This window comes from Mchenga conophoros, linkage group LG19 (genome assembly GCF_057382185.1).
Source record: "Mchenga conophoros isolate Kocher_MC1m ecotype Shallow Benthic linkage group LG19, M_conophoros_male_GT1.1, whole genome shotgun sequence".
Lineage (NCBI taxonomy): Eukaryota > Metazoa > Chordata > Actinopteri > Cichliformes > Cichlidae > Mchenga > Mchenga conophoros.
In genome coordinates this window covers 12,656,100-12,678,788 of record NC_140544.1, presented here as the reverse complement: position 1 = coordinate 12,678,788, position 22,689 = coordinate 12,656,100, and the positions used below count along the sequence as shown (strand labels likewise).

Sequence of the window (22,689 nt, the reverse complement as noted above, 5' to 3'; positions counted from 1 at the left end):
TCAGGCTGAGAGTGCTCTAATGTAATGTAATTGCATCACCAAGGCTCCTTCTGTTTGTCATTACTTCCTCTTTGTTTTCTGGGAAACCAGTCACGCCACAAATGTTTATACACTCTCTCTGTTATTCATAGTATTAGTAACTTTTTGTGCAGCTTAATCTCATGACTTAAACTCCTCCTGACTTAGTGAAAAATGTGAGTGAATAATTTCATAGCAGTGCAACTTTCTGCTGGGTGGATGTTATGGATGTTATTTTAAGCTGTTCATCAAGCCCTCGACCCCTTGAATTTCAAAAGTCCAAATGATTCTTAAACTGAAATGAAAGCAACTCAGGAGGGTTCAAAGAAGACAACAAAGAGCTGAAGGTGCTAAGAAAGGTTCCCAGAAGCCTTACCTTTCAACCAGCTTGTGGTCTGAATGGTTTTGTGGTCTGACCTATACTGAATCTTACTGGAAATTTTACACATGCATTGTTTGCCATACATGGACACATCAACTCACAAGGCTCGACTTCTGAGAAACCCTTTGGTGGTAAATCACGCTGTGGTGACTGAAGATGATGCAGATGAGGTTAATTCAACTTGGAAGGATTAAATAGGGCTAAATACTAAAATTCAGATCCCGTGTGTGAGAGAGAGCTGGTTGATGAGCTAATTAATTCTTGTGGTGGCGGAAGAAACCAGAGCTCTGGGAGAAAGGACAGGAAGAGCAAAATAATCAAGTCAATCAAATCAAGTCAAGTAAGCAAATAATCACGCCGTAATGTTCTTCTGAGAAATCTCAGATCTTGTGTTCAGGTGGATGCTACACATCTAGACCCTCCTTCCATCCCTGAATTGCCACAGTGCAAACCAGTGAGAGTGGACACCATGCAGGACAGAAAGAGTCCAGGAGCGCTGGAGAAGAAGCGCAAAGCACCTAAAGTGCCAGCTCTCCAAAATCCCCCCCACTGGAACCTATTCTTCCACAAACTACACCTAAAACATCCATCCATCTATCCACTTAACTGCTTGTCCAGCTCAGGTTTGCAGGGTAAGCTGCAGCTTATTCCAGCGATAGGCCCTCAAATTGGGGTGTCAAACTTAATTTGCTTCCTTTTATATTCCCAAATGGGCCAGTAAAACCACTACATACGGTAATGACATATACTGAAGAAAGATTATTCCCCTTTTTTAGTGTATATTAAAGTGGATTAAAAAAAATCTTCCATTTAATAAACCTTTTATCAAACAGATAAAACAGACTTCTTAAGAAAAGTCAGTCAGTGTCTCAACAAACATGCATAAAATATGGATGAATGGTTAATAAAAACACTGGCTTTTGTCTTTCTGTAAGAAATAAACATTTAAGGACTCAGAAGAAAAGTCCTCCACCCTTTAGACTCATAACTTTTATCTTGTCTGGATGTCTGGAGGCATCATATTGTATTGTCAGGTATGGCTTGTGCATGAACTCTGATAGGCTGAGATCCCAAACATCTCTGCATTAGCTGCATATCCCAGAAGGAGAAGGAAGGAGGCCCACTTCCCCCCACTGACAACGCCCCGTAGCACCACCGAGCCCGAGGCAGCACCCACATTTCCCCTCACTAAAACACTTTTTTGTACAGTGATGCATGAAGAGCAGAACTTCCAGACAGCACAGCTGCCGTTTCCTAAACAGAGCAAAAGCTAAACAATACTGACAACAGTTGACGTGGTGAAAGTGAGATGGTGAGATCAACGATGCTGGAAACAATGTGAAAGGGAAAGAAGGAAGTTCTGGAAATTTCAGAGGAAATTTCAGCTGCTATGTTTTTTGTTTATAGAACAAATCCACAGGAAACCTCATACCCCATGTAAGGCTTACATACAAAGAAAACACAAGGCTCTGTTTTTTCCTCCATTTTGATGGAGCTGATCTGAGGTGACTCTGGGCCTGGAGGTTGGAGACCCCTGTGTTAACCTAACAAACACGGCTTTGGATGCTATACAAAAAAACCAAACACGGCCAGCATGTGTTCAACTGCTTATTAATGCAAATAAACATGCCAATGTGTGTAGACATGGTCAACACAACCTGTATATATCTATACCTATTAAAGTGGCCAGTGAGTTTATATACACACTATAAATGTGTATATACACCCAGTGATGTATCAGCAAAAAAGCAATGATGTGATGTCACAGGGCTTTACTTCCTGTACATGACCCATTGGCACACATAGTTTACAAACATGTAGATGATTATCAGACAAGGATCCTATATCATCACAAGTTTATAAACATTCATGGCAGTAAATGTAAAGCAATGACAACAAAAATGATCAAATAAGAGTATTATTGTTGTTATTATTGGCATCATCATCCTCAATAATAATAATAACAACTAGAAAGAAAGCTTTCAAGTGCATCACAAAAACAAGATGTTATCAGAAAACTGAATGTACTTGCTGACAGATGTTTAGTTCAGATTCTTTTGTCAGCAATTGTGATTTGGACAGACCCCTGCTGTCATTTCACAGTTACTGGGATCTTTCTATTTTTAGAAGCGTCACCAATTCCCGTAATAAGCTTTAAAAGGTTAAAAGAGTTCATTTACGGTACCCTGTGCAACAACAGTCGATACATAGTCACCCAATCACCACCTAGACTCAGCTCAGCTCATGAAACCATATATGGCTTAAGATTGGCTCTGGCGTTTCTATTGTTCTGTCAGGAAAAAAAAAAGAGTGTGTGAGTAGCACACGAGAGCTGGCTGCGACACAAACACAAAAACACAACACTGTAAATCACCCTGGGTGAGAACGAGCCAGGCAGTGGGTCCAACGTGTAAAACCGCAAAACAGGAGGGCAACTGCAATAAGAGGGAACAGAGAGTTTAAAGAGTCTGAAAGAATAGAGTCGTCTTACTGAAAAGCAATTTCTGATTTTGAGTTGGTGTACAGGGGTGTAGCTCTGCTGCCATTTACGGGAAATTCCCAGCTAATGTAATATCTGGCAAGAAGCATTAAAACATGACTTTGCAGGTGCACCATCTGAAAGTTTTGAGCCAATACTTTGACGTTTGCAACCACCCAGACTCTTATTAAGAATAGGATCCATGCTGACATCTTGGCAGCATAGTTTATACTGCGCTGCAAAGCTTCACAGTTAAATCACCATATTACTCAGATTACTCAGATTGCGCCGGGCTATTTGCTTTTCATTGTGTGAAACAGATTACACCACATGTTTCACTTGTATTCTTAGATATAACCTGCTGGCTCAGATTCAGAACAGCTACAATAACAACAGCAGGGCTTGTTGTGGGTAGTTGATACGCCTTAATTGTAGCAGTGTTTCCTAGAGCCCGAGACACTAAGAGAATTTCCCCAGAGGCCTCCACCTTTCAATCAGCCACACCTCAAAGGTGCACTGCTACAACCCCCATGCCCAATCAGTCTGCACAGTATGAGCACAGCTCCCCAAACAGCCTTAAAAGATTAACAGTTTCAATTCTTGCAGATCACCAAATAATCATACGTCACATTACTTCAGAGGTGTCCTAGAGAAGCCTTAACAGTGGAATTCAGTGGGGAAATTAATGAGGAGAAACTGTTGGTCTAAATACATAAAGGAGTCTGCAAACAAGTACATTTTCCAGTCTAGTTATCACAATAACATATCTCACTGGGATTTCCCCACATGCATTATTTGCTTTATCACACACGGACACAAGAAAGTGCACTTATTATGAAATCATAAACCTCAGACTGGACTTCTCAGAACTCATGTATATTCTGATAAATCACATGACCCTTGTTGTGATACCAACCATAGATACAGTTTCCAGGAAGGGCATAAACACAGAATAGTCATGTCTGGTTTCAGAAACCATTTTCATGTTGTGGTGAATATTAATATGTCAACATGGCAAAAGTTTTAAACCAGACACTGCTCAGGTGCTCTTTAGCGACAGTTCTCCAGGATATCTGAAGCTTATCTTTGGCTGTGGGCTGCTTTTTCACCCATTTTCAGTCTGTGAAGGAATGTTTTTCTGCTTATTAAGCATCTTGACACTGACCTAGCGATGCGTCTATACATAACAAACATTTGAGCAAAGAACCCAATTTAAACTTGGACTGGTGTAAAATTACATTTTTGCACCAACAGGTTGCTTCCCAAAGAGATGTTAGCTGGAAAATGTAAAGGAAGTGAACACATGGGGAAGTGGAAAAGAAGTGGAAAAATAAAAACACTGTGAAAGTCATGATGATTTTTGAGCCTCTGGGGCAGATAAAAAGAAGCACAACCCCTTTGATGTTTCACACAATATGAATCCAGAGTTAGTCCTTTATCCTGTCAGTGCTGATGGCAGACTTCACATGACACTTCCAGAGGTAATAATCTGGTAACTATATTGATTTTAATGTTGTGACTGACTAGTTTAAATAATGCTTGAGCCCCGGGATAATTTGTAAATCTGTAAAGCATGCAGTATGGATTACCTAAGTACAGTTTATTTACCTTTTTTACACCCAATCAGTAACAAATAAAGTCAGAGAACAAGACTCAACCTTTGTATTTGAATGTCTGCAGAGGCACAAGAGCAGTGTCGGGTTACAGTGGAGTTAGTGCCTGAGCTCCTCCAGACTGCTATAACACAAAGGACCTGCTGCTCACGCCACCTCAGCTGCCCACCTCCGCCAGCCTTCACTGGATGCTAAGGTGTCACCAGATATGATGTGTAAAAAAAAAAAAAAAAGAAACAAAGCAAAGAAACAAAATCAACTCAGGTTTTTAATCAGCAGTTTTTAATCCATTTTCAGCATAATAGGGGAACATAAAGCAAAAAAACAGAGCAAGACGGATAATCTGGGACAAAAACACTCACAGTGACTGGCCATGCAGGTACAGAGTACACATTACAGGAGGAATCCTTTAAATTAATGACATATACGTTATATAATAAGAAAACAGTACAAATAAGTAAGCAAAAATAAAGAAACATCCACATTAGAAAAATATTTGCAGCATTTAGATAATAAGCTATTTATAGTGTAGTATGCATATATACTATGTGCTGTAATGCTATAGGACACTGAAAGTGCACGCCCTGGTGCTGCATTACGAGTCTCCGAGCTTCCACAGCTGGTTTACATCATTAACCCTAACATGGGGGATCTGGCTGGAAGTAGGGGGGTCATTGTTATTATATTATATTATATTATATTGTATTATATTATATTATATTATATTATATTATATTATATTATATTATATTATATTATATTATATTATATTATATTATATCATATTATATTATATTATTGCAGCAAAGAGTCTGAGAGCTTCCACAGCTCATAGCGCTTTGAGTACTCCAGGAGAGTAGAAAGGCGCTATATAAGAATCAGTCCATTAACAATTTCCCAGAGAACTTTTCACCTGTGCACCAATCGCTCACAGCTAGTGGAATTACAATCAACACTGGGATCAACGCTGTAACAGGATACAGTTTCTAACACTGAGCTGAGGTTTGTCTGTGTGGGAAGAAATCAATGACCTTTCATCAGTCACAGCGTTTTTTAGCATTGATGAGGCCACAGAAGAGCCTCAAACTACTGTTGCCATTTTGCTTTCATACAAATAAAATTGAATTGAACAGTGTGGAAGGAGGAACTCTTATGTTAGAGTTTGGCACATCAAGCCTCTAATATCCTGTAACATGGATTTCATTCTGTAACTGTCTTGTCCCAAAAAGCCGCCCGGCAAAATACAGAAAAGCAAACCCGCAGAGATGATATATTAATGCAAGCATACTGCTACTTAAGTAATGCAGGGGAAAGGACGGAGAAAGCATGGCTATAGATTTATCATGCACCGAGAAGCTGCTCTATCCTCCTCCTGTCTCCACATCAGCTTTTGCTTGCGGAGCCTTCTTAAACATCACACGAGGGTAGATGCCTCCAGTCTGGCCACAGCATTTACTATCAAAGACAGAGCATTAGTTAGACCATATTGGATGAGCATGTCATTAAATACAGCTGTTACAGTCAGATAAATACCTCCAAAGTCTATATTTGTAGCACAGGAAGCACACGAGGCCGAGCACCAGCAGGACAATGAAAGCTACTACAATGACACCGATCTGGGAAGGAGGCATTCCTGAAAAGACAAACAGCCAACAACATCTAACATCATCTCAAAGGTCAAGTAGTTTGTTCAAAGGTACAAAAACAGGCATTTTCTCAGAGCTTAATACCAGTCTTGAGAAATCTGCATGCAGTTGCACTACAGTCATAATAACGCCACAAATAAATGCTGTAACGCTCCACAGCGAGGCCATTTCTTGTAAATATCCATGATGCTAGGATTTCCATGTAAACATCAAGTATCAAAATTACCAAACATTCTTCTAACGTAACCCCGCTGTATTGTCTCTAATAGAGATCCAGAGACTTTGGACTATATAAAAAAAATGATATTTTTATTTCACCTTTGTCTCCTATTGTTTCTTCTTTTTCTGGCAGGCAGGTGACTGTAAAAGAATATTAGATGTTCACATTAGACTTAAAAGATGGAAGAAAAACATGACAGAATGCAAATAAGAGAAGGAGATATTCAGAATAATGCTCGTCAAACGTGTTCAGTCTGTTAGTGATACTCACCAGTGCAGCTGGCCATATAGTCCTTTGGTGTCCCCTATGAAGAAAAAAATAAAGACACCGGGATAATGATTAAATGTTTTCTGGGGGTTGGCAGAACAGCGTGTTCAAATTAATACTTTTTTGTTGTATTCTAAGTATTTCAGCATGTTTATATTTCTGCTGTTAACTAAACCTCCCCCATCAAAACTAGAGTTTCTAATTATGCTGACCACTGTTGGCCATGGAAACAGTGATACCTCAGTCACGCAGGTTCCACTGAAGATCATGTTGCCGATGCATTTGGAAGAGACAAGTTTGCCAAATCTGCTCGTCGTCACCGGCTCCATTTTATTAACGTGAGTTGCAACCACGGTTTGCTGAAACACAAACCCTCCACATTCTATCACAACAAGCCAGGCTGCACGTAAATGAAGTACAACCCCATGTAACCTGCATTTTCATACATATTGATGGAAGCGCTAATGTGAAGTTAAGACTTGGTAGTAACTGTTACACATCAGAATACGTGAAGCTGCTCTGGTACGGTTTACTTACAGATGCGTTGGACCAGGTGAATGTGCAGCTGGAATCACTTGGACCCTGAGCATAAGACAGATCTGGGATGTTATATGTTGTCTCATGATCACGCTGAGTGACGTTGCACTTGTGTGCACCACCAAGATGAAGTAAAATACCTGACAACAAAAAGTGTTTTAAAGTTAAAATAAAAATATAATTGTGCACGTGAATATGGGTTATTTTCTTTTTCATGAATATCTGGAGGTTCGACGTTTACAGACAATACCTGAAGTTTAGACACAACGAACTTCAGAACTAACAGAATAACTTTGCAGATTACAACATTGACATTAATCAGATTAACACACTATGCTCTGCGCTCCTTTCCGGGTGTGGGTGAGTGGTTGGGTGTTAAAGATCCCTCGCGTGCCATGACTTTAAACTCCTCACGTGTCTCGGAGACTTTGTGAGATTTTAGCCATGGAAATGAAAACCACAAAGAAACAACTAAAACTTCAGGAAGGGCTCGCATGAATATTTACTGCCGATTACTCGAACGCGTTTACAGGCTAAAAGTTTTGACGTGCCGGTGACACAAACCGGAATAAAACAGCTGAGTAGGTGCGCGGATTACTGATAAACACATAAACACAATTTCCTCTCTGCCCTACAGGTTACAGTGTTTGTTTGTTTCCAGTCAACCCTTTAACAAATAATCTGATGAAGTTACTCACTTATCCCCATGGCTGCCGACACCATCCCCATCTTGAACGTGTTCTGCTTTGCCAGCTGACTGCAGGTGTATTTCCCGTTTATGCGTGAGGGAGCAGGAGGGGTAGGTGGCGTGTAATTCCAGAATAACCAAACCAGCTTGTACACCCCTCCCACATCTCATATCTCATAGCGCCTTTTCTTTTCTTTGAATAGCCAAAGCAAGAAAGTAAAGCCTGAGCAACAGGCTACTGTCTATGGAAAATAACTTTCCAGGTCAATCCTGGGGACACCACCTGTTGTCTCACATGTCAAAAAAGTTGTTACTACAAAACTGACCCGGGTATAATCGAGTCCGACTGAGGGCGTAATTGACCTGTAATTAAATGGAATTTGAAATTACAATGTAATTATATTTACTTACACATCCTTAAAGGTATAGGCACACTAAGGGGGGTAACAAGTCAGATTTTTAAAGGAAACAAAGACATAATTATACTGTGTAAGTACAATGTCATGGTAACTTTGGTAAGTATTATATGGTAATATATTATATTATATGGTACCTATTCCCCCATCTTACATAATAAGTCCATATCCAGTGCATGACAGTGTACTATTATTTCGTTGTACATTCTTGTATAATGATGATAAAGTATCTTATCTTTCTTAAGTACGTGGTCCTTTTTGTTATGCGGCACTTTTTTTCTTTTTTTTTTCACATGGCCTTCATGCATTCCTGTTTCCATCTGGGGCCTCTGTCTTCCAGTGCTTAGCTAGCTTCCTTTTAAGAGGTATTTAGACAGCTGATAGGCCACCTGTGGACACACCCATGCCTCAGCAGGTGATCACTGTCAGCTAATTGTCCCATGCCCAGCCATTCCACAGTGGATTAAAACAATGTCAAATAACACACTAAAAACATGCAATACAAACAGAATAAAATCATGCAAATAAAAACTACACTTATAAATAAGCATTAAAAATCAGAATAAAACCAATATAAAAGATAAATAGAAATTTCCACTGTGTGACATTTATATATGTGTATGTGTGTATATATGCTATATTTATTCTTATATTTGAACTCCGTCATTCCCCTTTATTTGGTGTTCCAACTCTGTAACATGCAACTTCTGTTTGTGCTGTGCTACTGGAAACTGAATTTCCCAGAGGAACCCACCTGAGGGATTAATAAAGTTTTATCTAACCTAATCTAATCTTCTGGAAGAAGATGGACTCAGTGGGCTCGGGTCCCATTAAACACGTTCTGTCTATGTGAACTTTGCAGGAGGCCCAGTTAAACCGTGATGAGCAAATTCTGCCCCATGTTTCCAGAGAACAGGCCTCCACTGTGCAACAAATTTGTGCATTAAAAGATATGTTGGATCCCTCAGAAATGAGAAGTCTCTAATCAGCCATCTTTTCCCTCTTTATCTACAAGTGCTTCTTTGATCTGTGCTGTCCACGCACCTCCTCCACCTCCCGAGCATCCGGAGCGCCCGCTTCCTTCGCCCAAAACGTTTACGGGTAAATCAGATGTGCCTTGATTTTCCACCAACAAAGTATAACTTATTAGACAGACAATGCTAAGACTGCTTTCATGGTTCTGCTCTCACGGAGGAGAGCTTTAAAGTGGGCACATTCTGTCCCTTCCTTCCCTCCCCATCTCCAGCTGCCTCCCTCTTCCCGCTCCACCACAACCACCCACACATGCAGGACCTTGGAGTAGGGGTATGTCACCAGGGTGCAGAGGAGGCTACCCCCCCCCCCCCCCCCCCCCTCTGTCCCCTTCTGGCTGCCTCTGCCTCAATTTTATCCCACAACTTAGACATTCACATTACTCACACTCTCATTACACATACATATAGGATCTTGGGGGTGGGCACAATACACAGAGTCCAAATTACCATCAGGGTGTACACCTCACCCCTGGCGTCGTTGCCCACCTCTCAATTTTGAATACACGTAGACATTGAGGGCTAACAGGAGGGACTATGCGCTTACCTGCTGCTCCTTGGCAGGTAGCTCCATGCCCTCCTGGGTTTTAATTGCACCTTAGAACACACATGCATCAACACTACAATGAGCGGGTGGAGGGAGGTTTGGAGTCTTCTCTCACCCCCATTCTCTGCGGCCTGCTGGAGCGGGGGGGCTAGGAGGAGTTGGCCGTCCAACTGCGGTCTGGAGTGTGGGGCCTCCCTGCTGCTGCGGAGTCGGGGCGGTCTGCCTCTCCCCACCGCAGGGAAAAGGGTAACACCACCTGGGTCTGGGTGCAGTTCCCCCCTCCAGGGGCAAGGGTACCTAGACCCGGTTTGTAGAGTACGCTTGGGGAGTGTGATCGTGTGTACAGCGTCTCTTTATGTCTGTCTCCATGTTGGTTGAATGTGGAGTAAGCGCATATGAGAGCATGAGGGTGGGAATGGATGTTTGTATCTGTGTCTATATGTCAGGTTGGGTATCAGACGCCACCTCTCTGGGGACATCTCAGGCCCTCCAAGGTTTGGAGGCCTATCTCCACCCACCACTTCCCCTGCCAGTGGCGGACTCCCTCAGGTGTCGGTGCGTTGGTGGTTCTTTGTGTCTGGGGGTGGGCGTCCGGGTACACACCGGCTCACTCCTTGGCGGCCGCTTATCGGGGCCTGGAGCCTGGGGCTCGCTCAGGCCACTTCGGAGGTGGGGTGCCCCCGGCCTCTCGGCCGGGGGCTCGGTCACTCAGGCACAGCTGGCTGCCGGCGGAGCTCACGGGCGCGTCACTGCAACTCCCCCTGGCTTCTGCTCCGCGGCTGCTGAGTGAACCCTCATCTGGGACTCTCCTCAGCTCTTACTGGAACAGTGGCGCGGCTGCCCCTCTGTTGGTCTTCCTTGGTCTCTTGTGTTCTGGGGGCCTCTGGATGTCTGGAGCTTTGATCTCCTCCATACCTGCTTCATACCCTGGAGGACGGGGCTGTGGCTCCCCACACTCCCTAGCAGATCGTTACATGGAGAAACCTTTGGAATGCAAGCATGCTGATCCACACAGGTGTACACATGGGTATTCACAGACACGGACTACAGCTTTCTTGGCTGCTGCCTCAAAGCACATTGTGCGCTGTCTATCTTGCGTGCTGCACAATATCGTTTATTATTTAGTATCTACTGATATCTACTGCTAGCTAGTTTATTGTGATGGTGCCGTTTTTTTTATTATGTTGCTCTTTGTTGTTTGCTTTCTCTTCTGTTTTTTTTTTCTCCATACAGGTGACCCAGGTGTTTTGTTTTTTTTTGTTTGTTTTTCTTTCTTTCTTCTCCCCCTTCTCACTGTCTCTTCTCCCCTTTGGTTTTCTTTCTCTCCCTCTCTTTCTTTCATTCTCTCTCCCTGTCCTGTCCCCCAGTCATGTCTGTCCCGTTTGTAGCAACTGAAAATAAAATAAATTCATAATTATAATAAAGGTCAATCAAATGGACAATATGGCAAGGCCATGATGATCCACTTGGTAAAATAAATCCGCCTGGCATCTTTCTTGGCCTTAAGACAACAATTCTGATGGCTAAAGATCCAAACGGGACACACAAAAAATAAAATAAAATAAAATAAAATAAAATAAAATAAAATAAAATAAAATAAAATAAAATAAAATAAAATAAAGTGGGCACAGGTGGTTTCAAAACTAACCTGAATCTGTTTTGAGGGGTTTATCCGCAAATTCAAGAATCTTTTTGACAAAGGATCCAACTGTGACGTGGCGGTGTATAAGATGTTTCACCTGAAGCAAGGTAGGAGGAGTGTGGCCAGTTTTTCTATAGACTTTGGGATTTTGTTTGACAAAGCCGGACCGAAGAAGAAGAAAACTTAAGATAGGAGCTGGCTGCCAAGGATCTCCGTAATTCACTTTATGCTCTTGTTTCCATGTGTATCTGGTCGGATAACCATGTGGGTGAATATGCATATAAGAAGTGTCTTGATGCATGCTGATGCAAGATGGAAATCTTCTTCTTGAGGTTGTGTTTTCAGTGGAAGAAATTTGTTCAGAGAAACAAAGTATCCTGGCTGAGTGACGAAAGGTTTCTCCCAGTGAACAACTACAACTCCCTCACCCCTTTGGAGGGCTCTCCTCCATGTGGTGAGGAGCCTAGCCGGGGGAGAGGTGGGTCTGAATACAACGAGAAACAGCCTGTGCACCTCTCACCTTCTGAAGAAGGGACGTTTTGTTGGCACCTGCCCTGTGTGAACAAAAGATCGGGTGTAAGTGTGGGGAGACTGGCAGGCAAGATGAATGATAACTCCTCCCCACCAAGACTCATGGTTTCAGCCAAATTCATCATTAATGCTCTCACTCACTGTTTGAAAACCTTAAGAGACTCCTAGGCTGAACAGAGCTTTATTGATCAAGTGCTAGCAAAAGAGCTTAACATCCCACTTGTCACCCTTCCTGAACAGGGACAAGTTTCTGCTTTGAATGGTCCCCATTTCCTGGATATCACACATCACACTCAGTCCATGTCATTGTCCCTGTCTGGTGAAAATGTGGAAAGATTAGTTAGTTCATGTTTGATGCACGAAGCACCCTGGTTGAGCACACACAATCCAAATATAGACTGGGCAAAACTGTGTAAGAACCACAGATCTCTCTGTTCCAGTTTAACCCGGTCATTTCTGGTCGAGTTACCTGATCTGTCCTCAGTCCCTTTTCTGTATCACGAACTTGCAGAAGTGTTTAGAGTTCGCTCTTTCTCTCCCTCCTCATCGCCCTGACGATTGGGGAATAGACCTGCTCCTTGGTGTTCCATCACCTAAGAGTCGCCTTTACGGCCTTTCCAAACATGAAAGGGAGGCAATGGAAAAATATTTTTGACCCTGACGGAGCTTTTGTAAGGGAGAAGGACCGTAGAAGAAGAACCACTGTCACCAGCAGCTAATATATCACAGATTGATTAGCATTTGGAACAATCCGCCCCTCGACTTCCTGTCTTCATCTATGATCCACCCTGTGTCTGTCTGTCTCATCCTGCCCCACAATATGAAGATCCATAACATTTTTCATGTTTCCCAGCTCAAGCCTGTCTGGAATGACTGTTGAATGACTGCATTCAGTGAAACCTGGCTCTAGTGATTGAGGTTCTTTTTGTTACCTGCAACGAAACTCACCTGTGTGTGGTGAGCAATTATAAATACTGAGTGAGCTGAAGTGGAGTGGAAGAAGTACCACTGGCACCTGGGATTGGGATGTATCACTACTGTAGAATTGTTTTTGCTATCATTGCAAATAAATTCCCTATTTTGAAGGAGCTTCTCACTTGACTCAAGCCTGACAATAATATGGCAAGTCCCCTAAAAAGTACAGCATACTTATAGTGTAAGATGGGGAAATTACTAAGAGACTATGTGGTACTTAAAATTACTTAATTCATTGATATTATGGACTATTTAAATTTACTTACAGAAGTTTGTGGGACTCCTTTCCTGTAAAATACCTGAAGTTAAGCAGTACTTATTCATGTACTACCTAGTTAAAATTATATACAGTTACTTGTAGACTACTTGCAGCAGACAAAGAGCTATAATATAAAACCTGGAACAACAAATTTGCATAATGCATGACTTGTGCTTTTAGACAAAGTGATTTTATTCTTTGCAGGTGCATTAGCTGTAAAATTAACATGAAACTGTGACAACAGCAAAAACAAATACAAGAAACGTGATACAGAAAAATGATTTGGTGAGCCTGATCACACACACACACACACACACACACACACACGTTTGATAAGGCAGGATTCATGATGCATTATTTAGGACTAAAACATTCATAATAACTGGTCATAATCACAAGCAATCCAGTACTACAATACAAGTACACTGTACTTTATTATTGCATCTCAACCCCAGGTAGTGTATTTATAATTATTATAAACATATATATCTTATATAATAGAAATAATAATAAACATATTATAAAAATATTAGCAACATTTGGATAATAAGTTATTTATAATATTCTTTATAGTGTTGTATGCATATATACTATGTGCTGTAATGCTATAGGACACTGAAAGTGCACGCCCTGGTGCTGCATTACGAGTCTCCGAGCTTCCACAGCTGGTTTACATCATTAACACTAACATGGGGGTCCTGGCTGGAAGTAGGGGGGTCATTGTTAATTTATTCATGCTACTGGGTCCTCAAAGTGCACTCACTGGTGCAGCAAAGAGTCTGAGAGCTTCCACAGCCCAGAGAACTTTTCACCTGTGCACCAATCCCTCACAGCTAACCGGCAAGTGGAATTAATGAAACAGCGCTGTAACAGGATACAGTTTCTAACACTGAGCTGAGGTTTGTCTGTGTGGGAAGAAATCAATGACCTTTCATCAGTCACAGCGTTTTTTAGCATTGATGAGGCCACAGAAGAGCCTCAAACTACTGTTGTCATTTTGCTTTCATACAAATAAAATTGAATTGAACAGTGTGGAAGGAAGAACTCTTACATTAGAGTTTGGCACATCAAGCCTCTAATATCCTGTAACATGGATTTCATTCTGTAACTGTCTTGTCCCAAAAAGCCGCCCGGCAAAATATAGAAAAGCAAACCCGCAGAGATGAAATATTAATGCAAGCATACTGCTACTTAAGTAATGCAGGGGAAAGGACGGAGAAAGCATGGCTATAGATTTATCGTGCACCGAGAAGCTGCTCTATCTTCCTCCTGTCTCCACATCAGCTTTTGCTTGCGGAGCCTTCTTAAACATCACACGAGGGTTGATGCCTCCAGTCTGGCCACAGCATTTACTATCAAAGACAGAGCATTAGTTAGACCATATTGGATGAGCATGTCATTAAATACAGCTGTTACAGTCAGATAAATACCTCCAAAGTCTATATTTGTAGCACAGGAAGCACACGAGGCCGAGCACCAGCAGGACAATGAAAGCTACTACAATGACACCGATCTGGGAAGGAGGCATTCCTGAAAAGACAAACAGCCAACAACATCTAACATCATCTCAAAGGTCAAGTAGTTTGTTCAAAGGTACAAAAACAGGCATTTTCTCAGAGCTTAATACCAGTCTTGAGAAATCTGCATGCAGTTGCACTACAGTCATAATAACGCCACAAATAAATGCTCTAATTTATCTGTGAAGTCATAAATAAACAGAGTGGGTTTAGCACTAGTTTATCAAAGTTTGATCTCCTCACTAACTGGTGCTGAAGATCAGTTCTCTGCTAACATGAGCCACAGCGAGGCACCTGAGGCCTGAGCACGCTACCTGTGTATCAAATGCCTACCTGTGTCATCAATCAGAGCTTGTGGAGGGCAGACGGCTGTAAAACAACATCAGAAAATCACATTAGACTTATAAATGAACACAGAAACTCTAACACGGGCTGAACAAATAAAGACAAAAATTTTATTTAATTAAATTTAGCACGGTGATACTCACGGGTGCAGCTGGCTGTGTAATCATATGCTCTTTGCTATGAAGAACAAAGACACAGTGATTGTGATTAAAGGTTGTTTTCACAGCATAGAAAGCGAGTGGACGTCTTTAAGTTCTTTAAACTTAAAGACGTCCACTCGCTTTCTTTCTGAGCTCCACAGACAACCATGACCTGGATGACTGAGAACCCACACAGACATTTTCACAGTATATTCATCTCATCATTTCCAGATTAAACCCCTCCTATGAACACACTGTTCACCCCACAATGCTTAACATAACTCAGAAAATCTCCTCCCTCACATGTTTGCATTTTTAAACGTTTTTTTTTATGACTTAATTAGTTCATAACAAGGTATTTTTTAAAGAGTCATACCTTTATCACGCAAGCGGCTGTGAAGCTAACGTTGCCGATGCATTTGGAGGTGATTAGTGTGCCAAAGCTGCTGCTCATCACGGGCTGCAGGAACAGGCCCCCGTGGTGTGCGATCACAAAATCCTAAAGTCATCGAATTTAAATAAATAATTAAGAAAACAATTCAACCACATTATATTAAAACAAGCCAGACTATCACACTGTAAGTAAGTCATAATAGATCCGAATGCCTTCTCACTGCACACATGTTGATATGTCATAGCTGCTTATGTTGGACAGATCAAACTGCTCTGGTTTAATCACACTTACGGTTGCATTGGACCACGTAAACATGCAGCGGGAAGCCTCGTTTCGTATATCAGGGGACAGGTCTGAGATGTTGTATGTAGTCTTTTTGCCAGCGTGAGTGACGGTGCACATCATGTCACGCGCACTGCAAAGCTGAACAAACACCCCTGGGAACAAAATGCAGTTTGAAGTTAAGTCATGTTACAGTTATGCACATGAATATTTTATCAGCACTTAGTGCACGAGACAATGAAGGTAAAGCTCATGCTGTGAGGTCAAGGACTACGTAGGTCAAAGTAGGTCACGGTTTCATTTTCTGTGTCAGATGTTAAAGTTGAGTTTAACAGTCATGTTTTGGTTCAGTAGGAAGAGATGAATAGATCAGGATGTGTGAGCTTACTACAAGCTGCCCGTTAGAAACTCAAACTACTTTCAGTATGCTGTGTCGTCCCATAAATACTGGGTCACGTGGTTAGTGGCACTACTCACACACATACACAAACAGCACCGACACGAGTGACAGCAAGGAAACCTACTCCACACCCCCTGGCCCGCCCCGTCCCGCCTCCCGGGAATTCCCTCAGTAATGCTGAAATTTTAATACTCGTGACTGGTGACCCCATGTGTGAGTGTGATATGTGAGTTACGCCGCAGATGTAAACCGTGTTTACACGCAAAACAAAATCGATGAAACCAAACCATCTGTGGCGAACACAGAACTATTAATTCTGCAATAAATACAGAATACATGCAGAATACTACAGAAATTACTACGAATACTAGTAACCGCATATATAACAAAATCTAATAGTGTAGGAGTACAAATACTACCGGTGCAGCAGCTTTAATATAAAGCGGTAAAAATCACAGCGAAGAATAATTATATTATAACATATTCAAATGTCCTTAAAGAAAGCCGATAGTGCTACTTCACAGAGTGACGCAACAGTCAGAACATGTATTCGCTCCAAATCTTTGCCTCTCTGTCATGCAGCTTTCACGCTTTGTTTCCAAGCAACAAAATAATAATAGTAATCATATTAATTATTGTTATTAATTAACAGGTCACTCACATAAGAGCGCGACAGCAGGAAACATCTTTCCTCGCGCGTGATCTCCACTTCTTTCATGAGCCTGCAGCCAGCTCCTGGAGACTTCTGCCTTGTGCTCGCATTTTTTCACATCGTTGCAGGAAGTGAGGCTTTCAAAATAAAGTTAGAAAGAAGAAGCTTAGATTTCACTATTTCCCAGACGTGGGTGAAGATTAATATTGGTCTTTAAATCAAATTATTTTTTTCAATTGAAGTTTCACTTTATTCCAGGTGTAGTTTTTAATCCAGTGTAGGGGATTTCCTGTTAGTGTGTGAGTGTGTTTGAGATGAACCAAAAATAACAAACCATAAAGTAATATGTTATTTATCTATAATAATGCAATAAACACGACCAGTTATTAAAACCGCTGCTGAAAAAGCAATGAGTGATGCATTCAATCCAAATGGAGCAGCTCCTGCAAGCTTGTTTGGCACCGATTAAGAGTAGTCTCAACTACTGTGCGCGCGCGCGCGCACACACACACACACACACACACACACACACACACACACACACACACACACACACACACACACACACACACACAGCTTCAGGCTAGTTTATTATTTCTCATATTTGAATATTGTGCTTTATGGTTTCAGATTGCTGCATTGAAGTTAGGCTTGTGCTTTTATTGTTAAAAATCCTAAGCGGAACTTCGTACTTTTGATGATGCAAGCGGGAGTAATGTAAATGTAAAGTAACAATACCATGAAAATGAGGGAGTCGGTGCAGCAGGACGGGAGCGGGTTTCGTCCTGATGATGTGATCCAAGAGGAATGGCTATGCACTGGGCTGCTGGGATTAAACCTAATTGAATGTGATACACGCGCTTCTGCGAGTACAAGCATGTACTCCTGTCCCTCAGAAACTAATCTCTAATCCTAAATGTAGTCAGTTTCAACAGATGCTGACATAAAATTCCCTAAAAAATCAGAGTGAAAGAAAATTAAAAGCATTCGTGACCTGATGTAGCTGAAAAAAAAGTTAAGACCGCACCAAGGTTGAGGATCAGAAAAAACACGTTAAAGTAGACATCAAATAGAGCGCTGCCTTGCCCACATTGTTTCAAGCTTCCAAGAAGCTCATCAGCAGAAATACAGAGAAAACAGAGAAAGCAAAAAATCCCCTTCATTGTTTCACTGTATTGTCAGACTAGCTCCTTGGAACTGACGTGAGGGTTACTACAGTTCAGGTAGCTTTTCTAGAAAGAGACATAAGGACTCACTCTGAATGCAAGAAAAGAGTAAAGAGAAGGCACACAGCAGCTTGTGGTACAGTCACAAATACTGGTTTCCACAAATTTTGCTGCTTCAGTTTTTATGATAGCAATTTCCATGTACTCTAGAATGTTATGAAGAGTGATCAGATGAATTGCAAAATCCTTCTTTGCCATGAAAATGAACTTAATCTCAAAATTTCAATTTCCACTGCATTTCATCATTCAGCATTTCATGCCATAAAAGGACCTGCTGAGATCATTTCAATAATGTCCTCATCAACTCAGGTGAAAATGTTGACGAGCACAAGGCTGGAGATCATTATGTTATGCTCACTGAGTTAGAATAGCAGACTGGATGCATTAAAAGGAGGGTGATGCTTGAAATCGTTGTTCTTCCAATTAAACATGGTTACCTACAAGGAAACACGTGTAGCCATCATTGCATGCATCCTCCTGGCAACTGTGGTGGAATTTGTAGCAGAGCCGAATTGAGCTCCAAATGGCTCCAAAGATAAAATATATCCGTGTGCACGCTCCTACATGCTGCAGCTTAAGGGAAGTGGGCTGACGTTTAAGGTCCTGCGTACATTTCTGCAGACACACGTACGCTGCTGGGGGACTTCCATGATGCACCGAGCGTTTCACTTTCTCTGACCATGTGTTTATATAACACTCTGCATTTAATCATCAGTTATCTGGCTCTCTTCCACAGCATGTCTTTTGTCCTGTCTCCCTCCCTTCTGCAGGAGGATTCTTCCTGTTAGATTGGCAGTGGGAAGGAAAATCTTCCCAAAGCAGTGCTTGCGCATAGGGAGTGGTCAGATTGTTGGGGGTTTCCCTGAATTACTGTACAATACGCTGTATGATCTTTACCTTCCAATATTAAGGGCCTGGAGATGACTGTTGTTGTGATTTTCACTAAATAAATAAAATAAAATTGAACCAAATTTTCCCTCTCATCTGAAAAGCTTCTGTCCCTGAAAGATGTGGAAAAAAGAAAGAAGTTGCACCCACAACACACGATAAAGACAAAATCATGATCACAAACAGAAGATTTTATTGATTTTAAACAAAAGGAAATCACACTGCGATACAGCTGGGTTAAATATATATTTCATCTACAAAGCAAACCAGCTTAAAATTGACCCTCACTAGTGAGGAGTCTCTTCTTACAAACTTTTCCACGGAGGCCCTGAGAGGTCAAACGCACTGCAACTTTGGAAAACAAGGAAGTGAGACAATAATGTGACGGAGCAGCTGTGGAAGTGACAAACGGAGAGCAAACAGCTAATAGCACACATGTATCTACAATCTCACATCAATTATGTGATGATTGTGTTTCTACTTGTGGATGTTTCTCCAAGTTCCAGTGGATTTGATCTCTCTGGGCCATCGTAAATTTCACATTAAAACCCGAATAAAAGCCCTTCATCAAACCGTCTGCATGCATAGTTTAAAAGTGAAGAAAAGCCATGTCTTCAGCTGCTCCCATTGGGATCCAAGTGCATCTACAGATAAAGTGCTGCAACTTTAAATTTGTCAGGGTTTTCTTGTAAACTGCTGCAGGCTCCTTCTTTCTAGTACCTGCAGCAGGCGGAGGTCAGTCTAAAGAGGCACACAGCATTCACTCAATCCACTGATTTTAAAGCTTAAGTTGCTGATTTGTTTCTCATAAAAATTTAAATCCTCTAATAAATTATGACATACTCTTACTTGGTAACCCTGTAGTAGCAGAATAGCCCATGAAGTCATGAAAGTGGCCTTTGTCAGGGCCATTACAGCTCTGATCTACTGACCCGGTGGACACATTTTACACATTAATGCACTAAAACAATGACTTTATTATTCAAGCGTATTTATTATACTGGGGGTCCTGAGTGGAAACTCTGCTGTGTTTCTGTAACTGCCTGACAAAAACACAGAAAAACAAAGATATATAACGGACGAATATCATTAATAAAATACTGCAGAGGCATCAACACAAAGTTTGAATCCAGCATGTGCAGAGAAACTTTTACACGCTGCTCTCCAGATTTCCCGTCTCCACATCAGCTGGTATTCGGACTTTCCTCTGCAGTGCGGAGTCTTGCATCACGGGCGCACCATTGTTTCTTCAGTGACAAGAGAATAACTATTTAAAACACGTCAGGTAACTGTGATGCATTTATATGCTGACACAATTAAAAGAATACCTTCTAGAGCGCACGAGGCACACCATGAGGCCTGCCAGCAGTAAGACTGTCAGGATAACCATGACAGCAATCATGAAAGGAGGGATTACAGTCAAGCAGGACTCCCCTAGTACCAAATCACAAAAACAGTTTCCTCAAACCACTTTTTCCTTTTTAGGAATTCTAGTTCTGTGATGCATGACTTTTGTTGTGCTGTAGGAATGAAAGTGAAAGACAGCTGTCTGTGGTTTTGCAGCTGCAGCAATTTTACTCCAAGTAACAGAAGATGCGTGTGGTTGAAAATTTCCAGCATCTTAATCACCAATTCCTTTTAACTTTGATCTAAAAATCATACGTTATGCAGATTAAGACTTTTGTCCCACCTTTTCCATCAAACAGACCTTTTGCAGGGCAGGTAGCTGTGAAAGAAAGAGAGAAAAGTCATAAAAAGCTCAAATGATATGAAAAGGAGAAGAAAATATTCAGAACATTGCTCATGTGGGAGGACGGTGACTAACTTGTGCAATTGGCTGTGTAATCTCGAACCGTCCCCTGTGGAAAATAAACAGACAATTAGATGTCTCAGTTTATCTGAGAATTTAACTGAGAGTTTATCAGTTTACTATGTGGTTGCGATACTTCTGAGCATGTTTATCAGATTTCCACAGCGAGCGAAACTAAGCCTCTGCGCCCTTACTGTTCTTCGAAAACACTTTGCCCACAAACCATGCAAGCACAGAAACTTCACCCTCACATCTTAGATTGTCTTTTATGCTCTAATATACCTCTAAGACGACATGTCCTTCATAGACAACGTTTGGGTAGCAGCTTGAGGTGACGAGAGTGTCGCAGCTGCTACTTATCACCTGCTTCGCGTGGTCCAGGTGGTTTGCGAGGACACTTTTCTGAAGTCAGAAAATAAAAAGAAATTTTAAAAAACAGTTCATCACACAACAAAATCACATGTTCTTACAGATATATTTGAATAAAGCTTGACCTTAAATGTATGATAATAGTGTTAACCACATCTTAAAATGGGAAGCTGCTCTGAGTCGTCCTACTCACGTCTGCAGTGATCCAGGAGAACTCGAGCTTGGATCTGTTTGCATCCATGAAATCAACAAACTTCTGGATGTTGTATTTGGCTGTGCCACCACCGTGGGACACATTGCACATCAAGTCCTGTATGCTGGAGAGCTGAAGTCTACCTGTGGACAAAAATGTGCTTTTATTGGTATTTAATCTTTATATTTATGGTAAACACAAACAAGCTAATAAGACTCAAAACCGCCATTAATGTCTTTATGCTTGTATGAAAAACAGACATTGTCCTAATCCGTGCATACAGCTGTACTGGAGTGACGAGCTCAGGTATACTGATATACCAAACTTGAAAAATAAACACACTCTGCAGATTAGAGGTAAGATAAAGCTTAAAAGCGGTGTTTTGGGTTCTTTAAGTATAGGAAAAGCTCTCATGTGACAGTCTTTGTGCCGCCTTCTTTTTTCTTCTCCAATAACTGTTAAAGTTTCAGTCGGGGCATTTTTGATACATTCTCACTTCCCTTGAAGAAATACGGGATTGTCTGGACAGGTTTCATATTAGGTCTGACAGCTGGTGAATCTAGACCAATAATCACTCGCTCAGATCTGAGTGGAGCCTACAGTAATTAGTCACAGCAATCAACTCCACTGACTTCATTACACACTGTAGCAGACGTCTCCTCGGCCTCTGACTTGATTATCGATCAGGTAAACAGGAAGGAACACCACTAACGCTCACACCGCTCAAGTTCAAACAGTGAGAGCGATGCTTATCTTTGTGCCTGACTTCTGTCATGACACATGCTTGGTCAGCTTTAAATGAGCTGCAACGTCACATTTATAGCATAAATGTGCCACTTTGCTTTCTTCTTTTTCAACAAAAAAAAGTGAAGCAAAGACCCAAAAACAAAGCAACAGTGAAGCTGGGAGTGAAGGTGAGCTTTAAGTGCTTGAAGGAAAACTGAACTCATTCTAACATGAAAAACAAATAAAAGGCACAAATAAAACGATGAATGCAAAATACTCAGGAAACACATTTTAAATGAGTGCAGAAACAACGCAATGCAGCAGACTCACTCAGGTTATTCACACTGAAAGTCTTTTGTTCTTTACTCACTTGAAAGCATCGCTGCCGGTGTCTCACAGTCTTCACAGTCCTTCTGTCTTGAAACGAACTGCAGATTTCTTTTGAAAGCTCCACACAGAGACCACACCTTTAATTCATCGCAGGGCCCCGCATCTT

At 41.5% G+C, this 22,689-nt stretch overlaps 3 protein-coding genes across 3 annotated transcripts; all 3 read right to left on the bottom strand.

Moving 5' to 3' along the window:
* Positions 1 to 5,294: 5,294 nt before the first annotated feature.
* On the bottom strand, positions 5,295 to 7,892 carry LOC146551854 (uncharacterized). Its single transcript, XM_085257895.1, has 7 exons — positions 7,861 to 7,892; positions 7,163 to 7,302; positions 6,865 to 6,984; positions 6,629 to 6,662; positions 6,457 to 6,498; positions 6,026 to 6,125; positions 5,295 to 5,947 (listed from the first exon to the last, which is right to left on the bottom strand). The coding sequence occupies exons 1-7, from the start codon at positions 7,889 to 7,891 to the stop codon at positions 5,854 to 5,856; spliced, it is 561 nt and encodes a 186-aa protein (XP_085114021.1). The 5' UTR covers position 7,892; the 3' UTR covers positions 5,295 to 5,853.
* Positions 7,893 to 13,453: 5,561 nt separating this feature from the next.
* LOC146551853 (uncharacterized) lies at positions 13,454 to 18,745 on the bottom strand. The gene is made up of 8 exons (XM_085257343.1): positions 18,649 to 18,745; positions 16,991 to 17,118; positions 15,939 to 16,084; positions 15,630 to 15,752; positions 15,257 to 15,290; positions 15,102 to 15,137; positions 14,682 to 14,781; positions 13,454 to 14,603 (listed from the first exon to the last, which is right to left on the bottom strand). The coding sequence occupies exons 1-8, from the start codon at positions 18,678 to 18,680 to the stop codon at positions 14,510 to 14,512; spliced, it is 693 nt and encodes a 230-aa protein (XP_085113469.1). The 5' UTR covers positions 18,681 to 18,745; the 3' UTR covers positions 13,454 to 14,509.
* A 585-nt stretch (positions 18,746 to 19,330) lies between these two features.
* LOC146551852 (uncharacterized) lies at positions 19,331 to 22,593 on the bottom strand. Its single transcript, XM_085257787.1, has 7 exons — positions 22,564 to 22,593; positions 21,468 to 21,610; positions 21,188 to 21,307; positions 20,921 to 20,954; positions 20,786 to 20,821; positions 20,424 to 20,529; positions 19,331 to 20,342 (listed from the first exon to the last, which is right to left on the bottom strand). Exons 1-7 carry the CDS (start codon positions 22,571 to 22,573, stop codon positions 20,246 to 20,248), a joined length of 546 nt encoding a protein of 181 aa, XP_085113913.1. The 5' UTR covers positions 22,574 to 22,593; the 3' UTR covers positions 19,331 to 20,245.
* Positions 22,594 to 22,689: the final 96 nt, after the last annotated feature.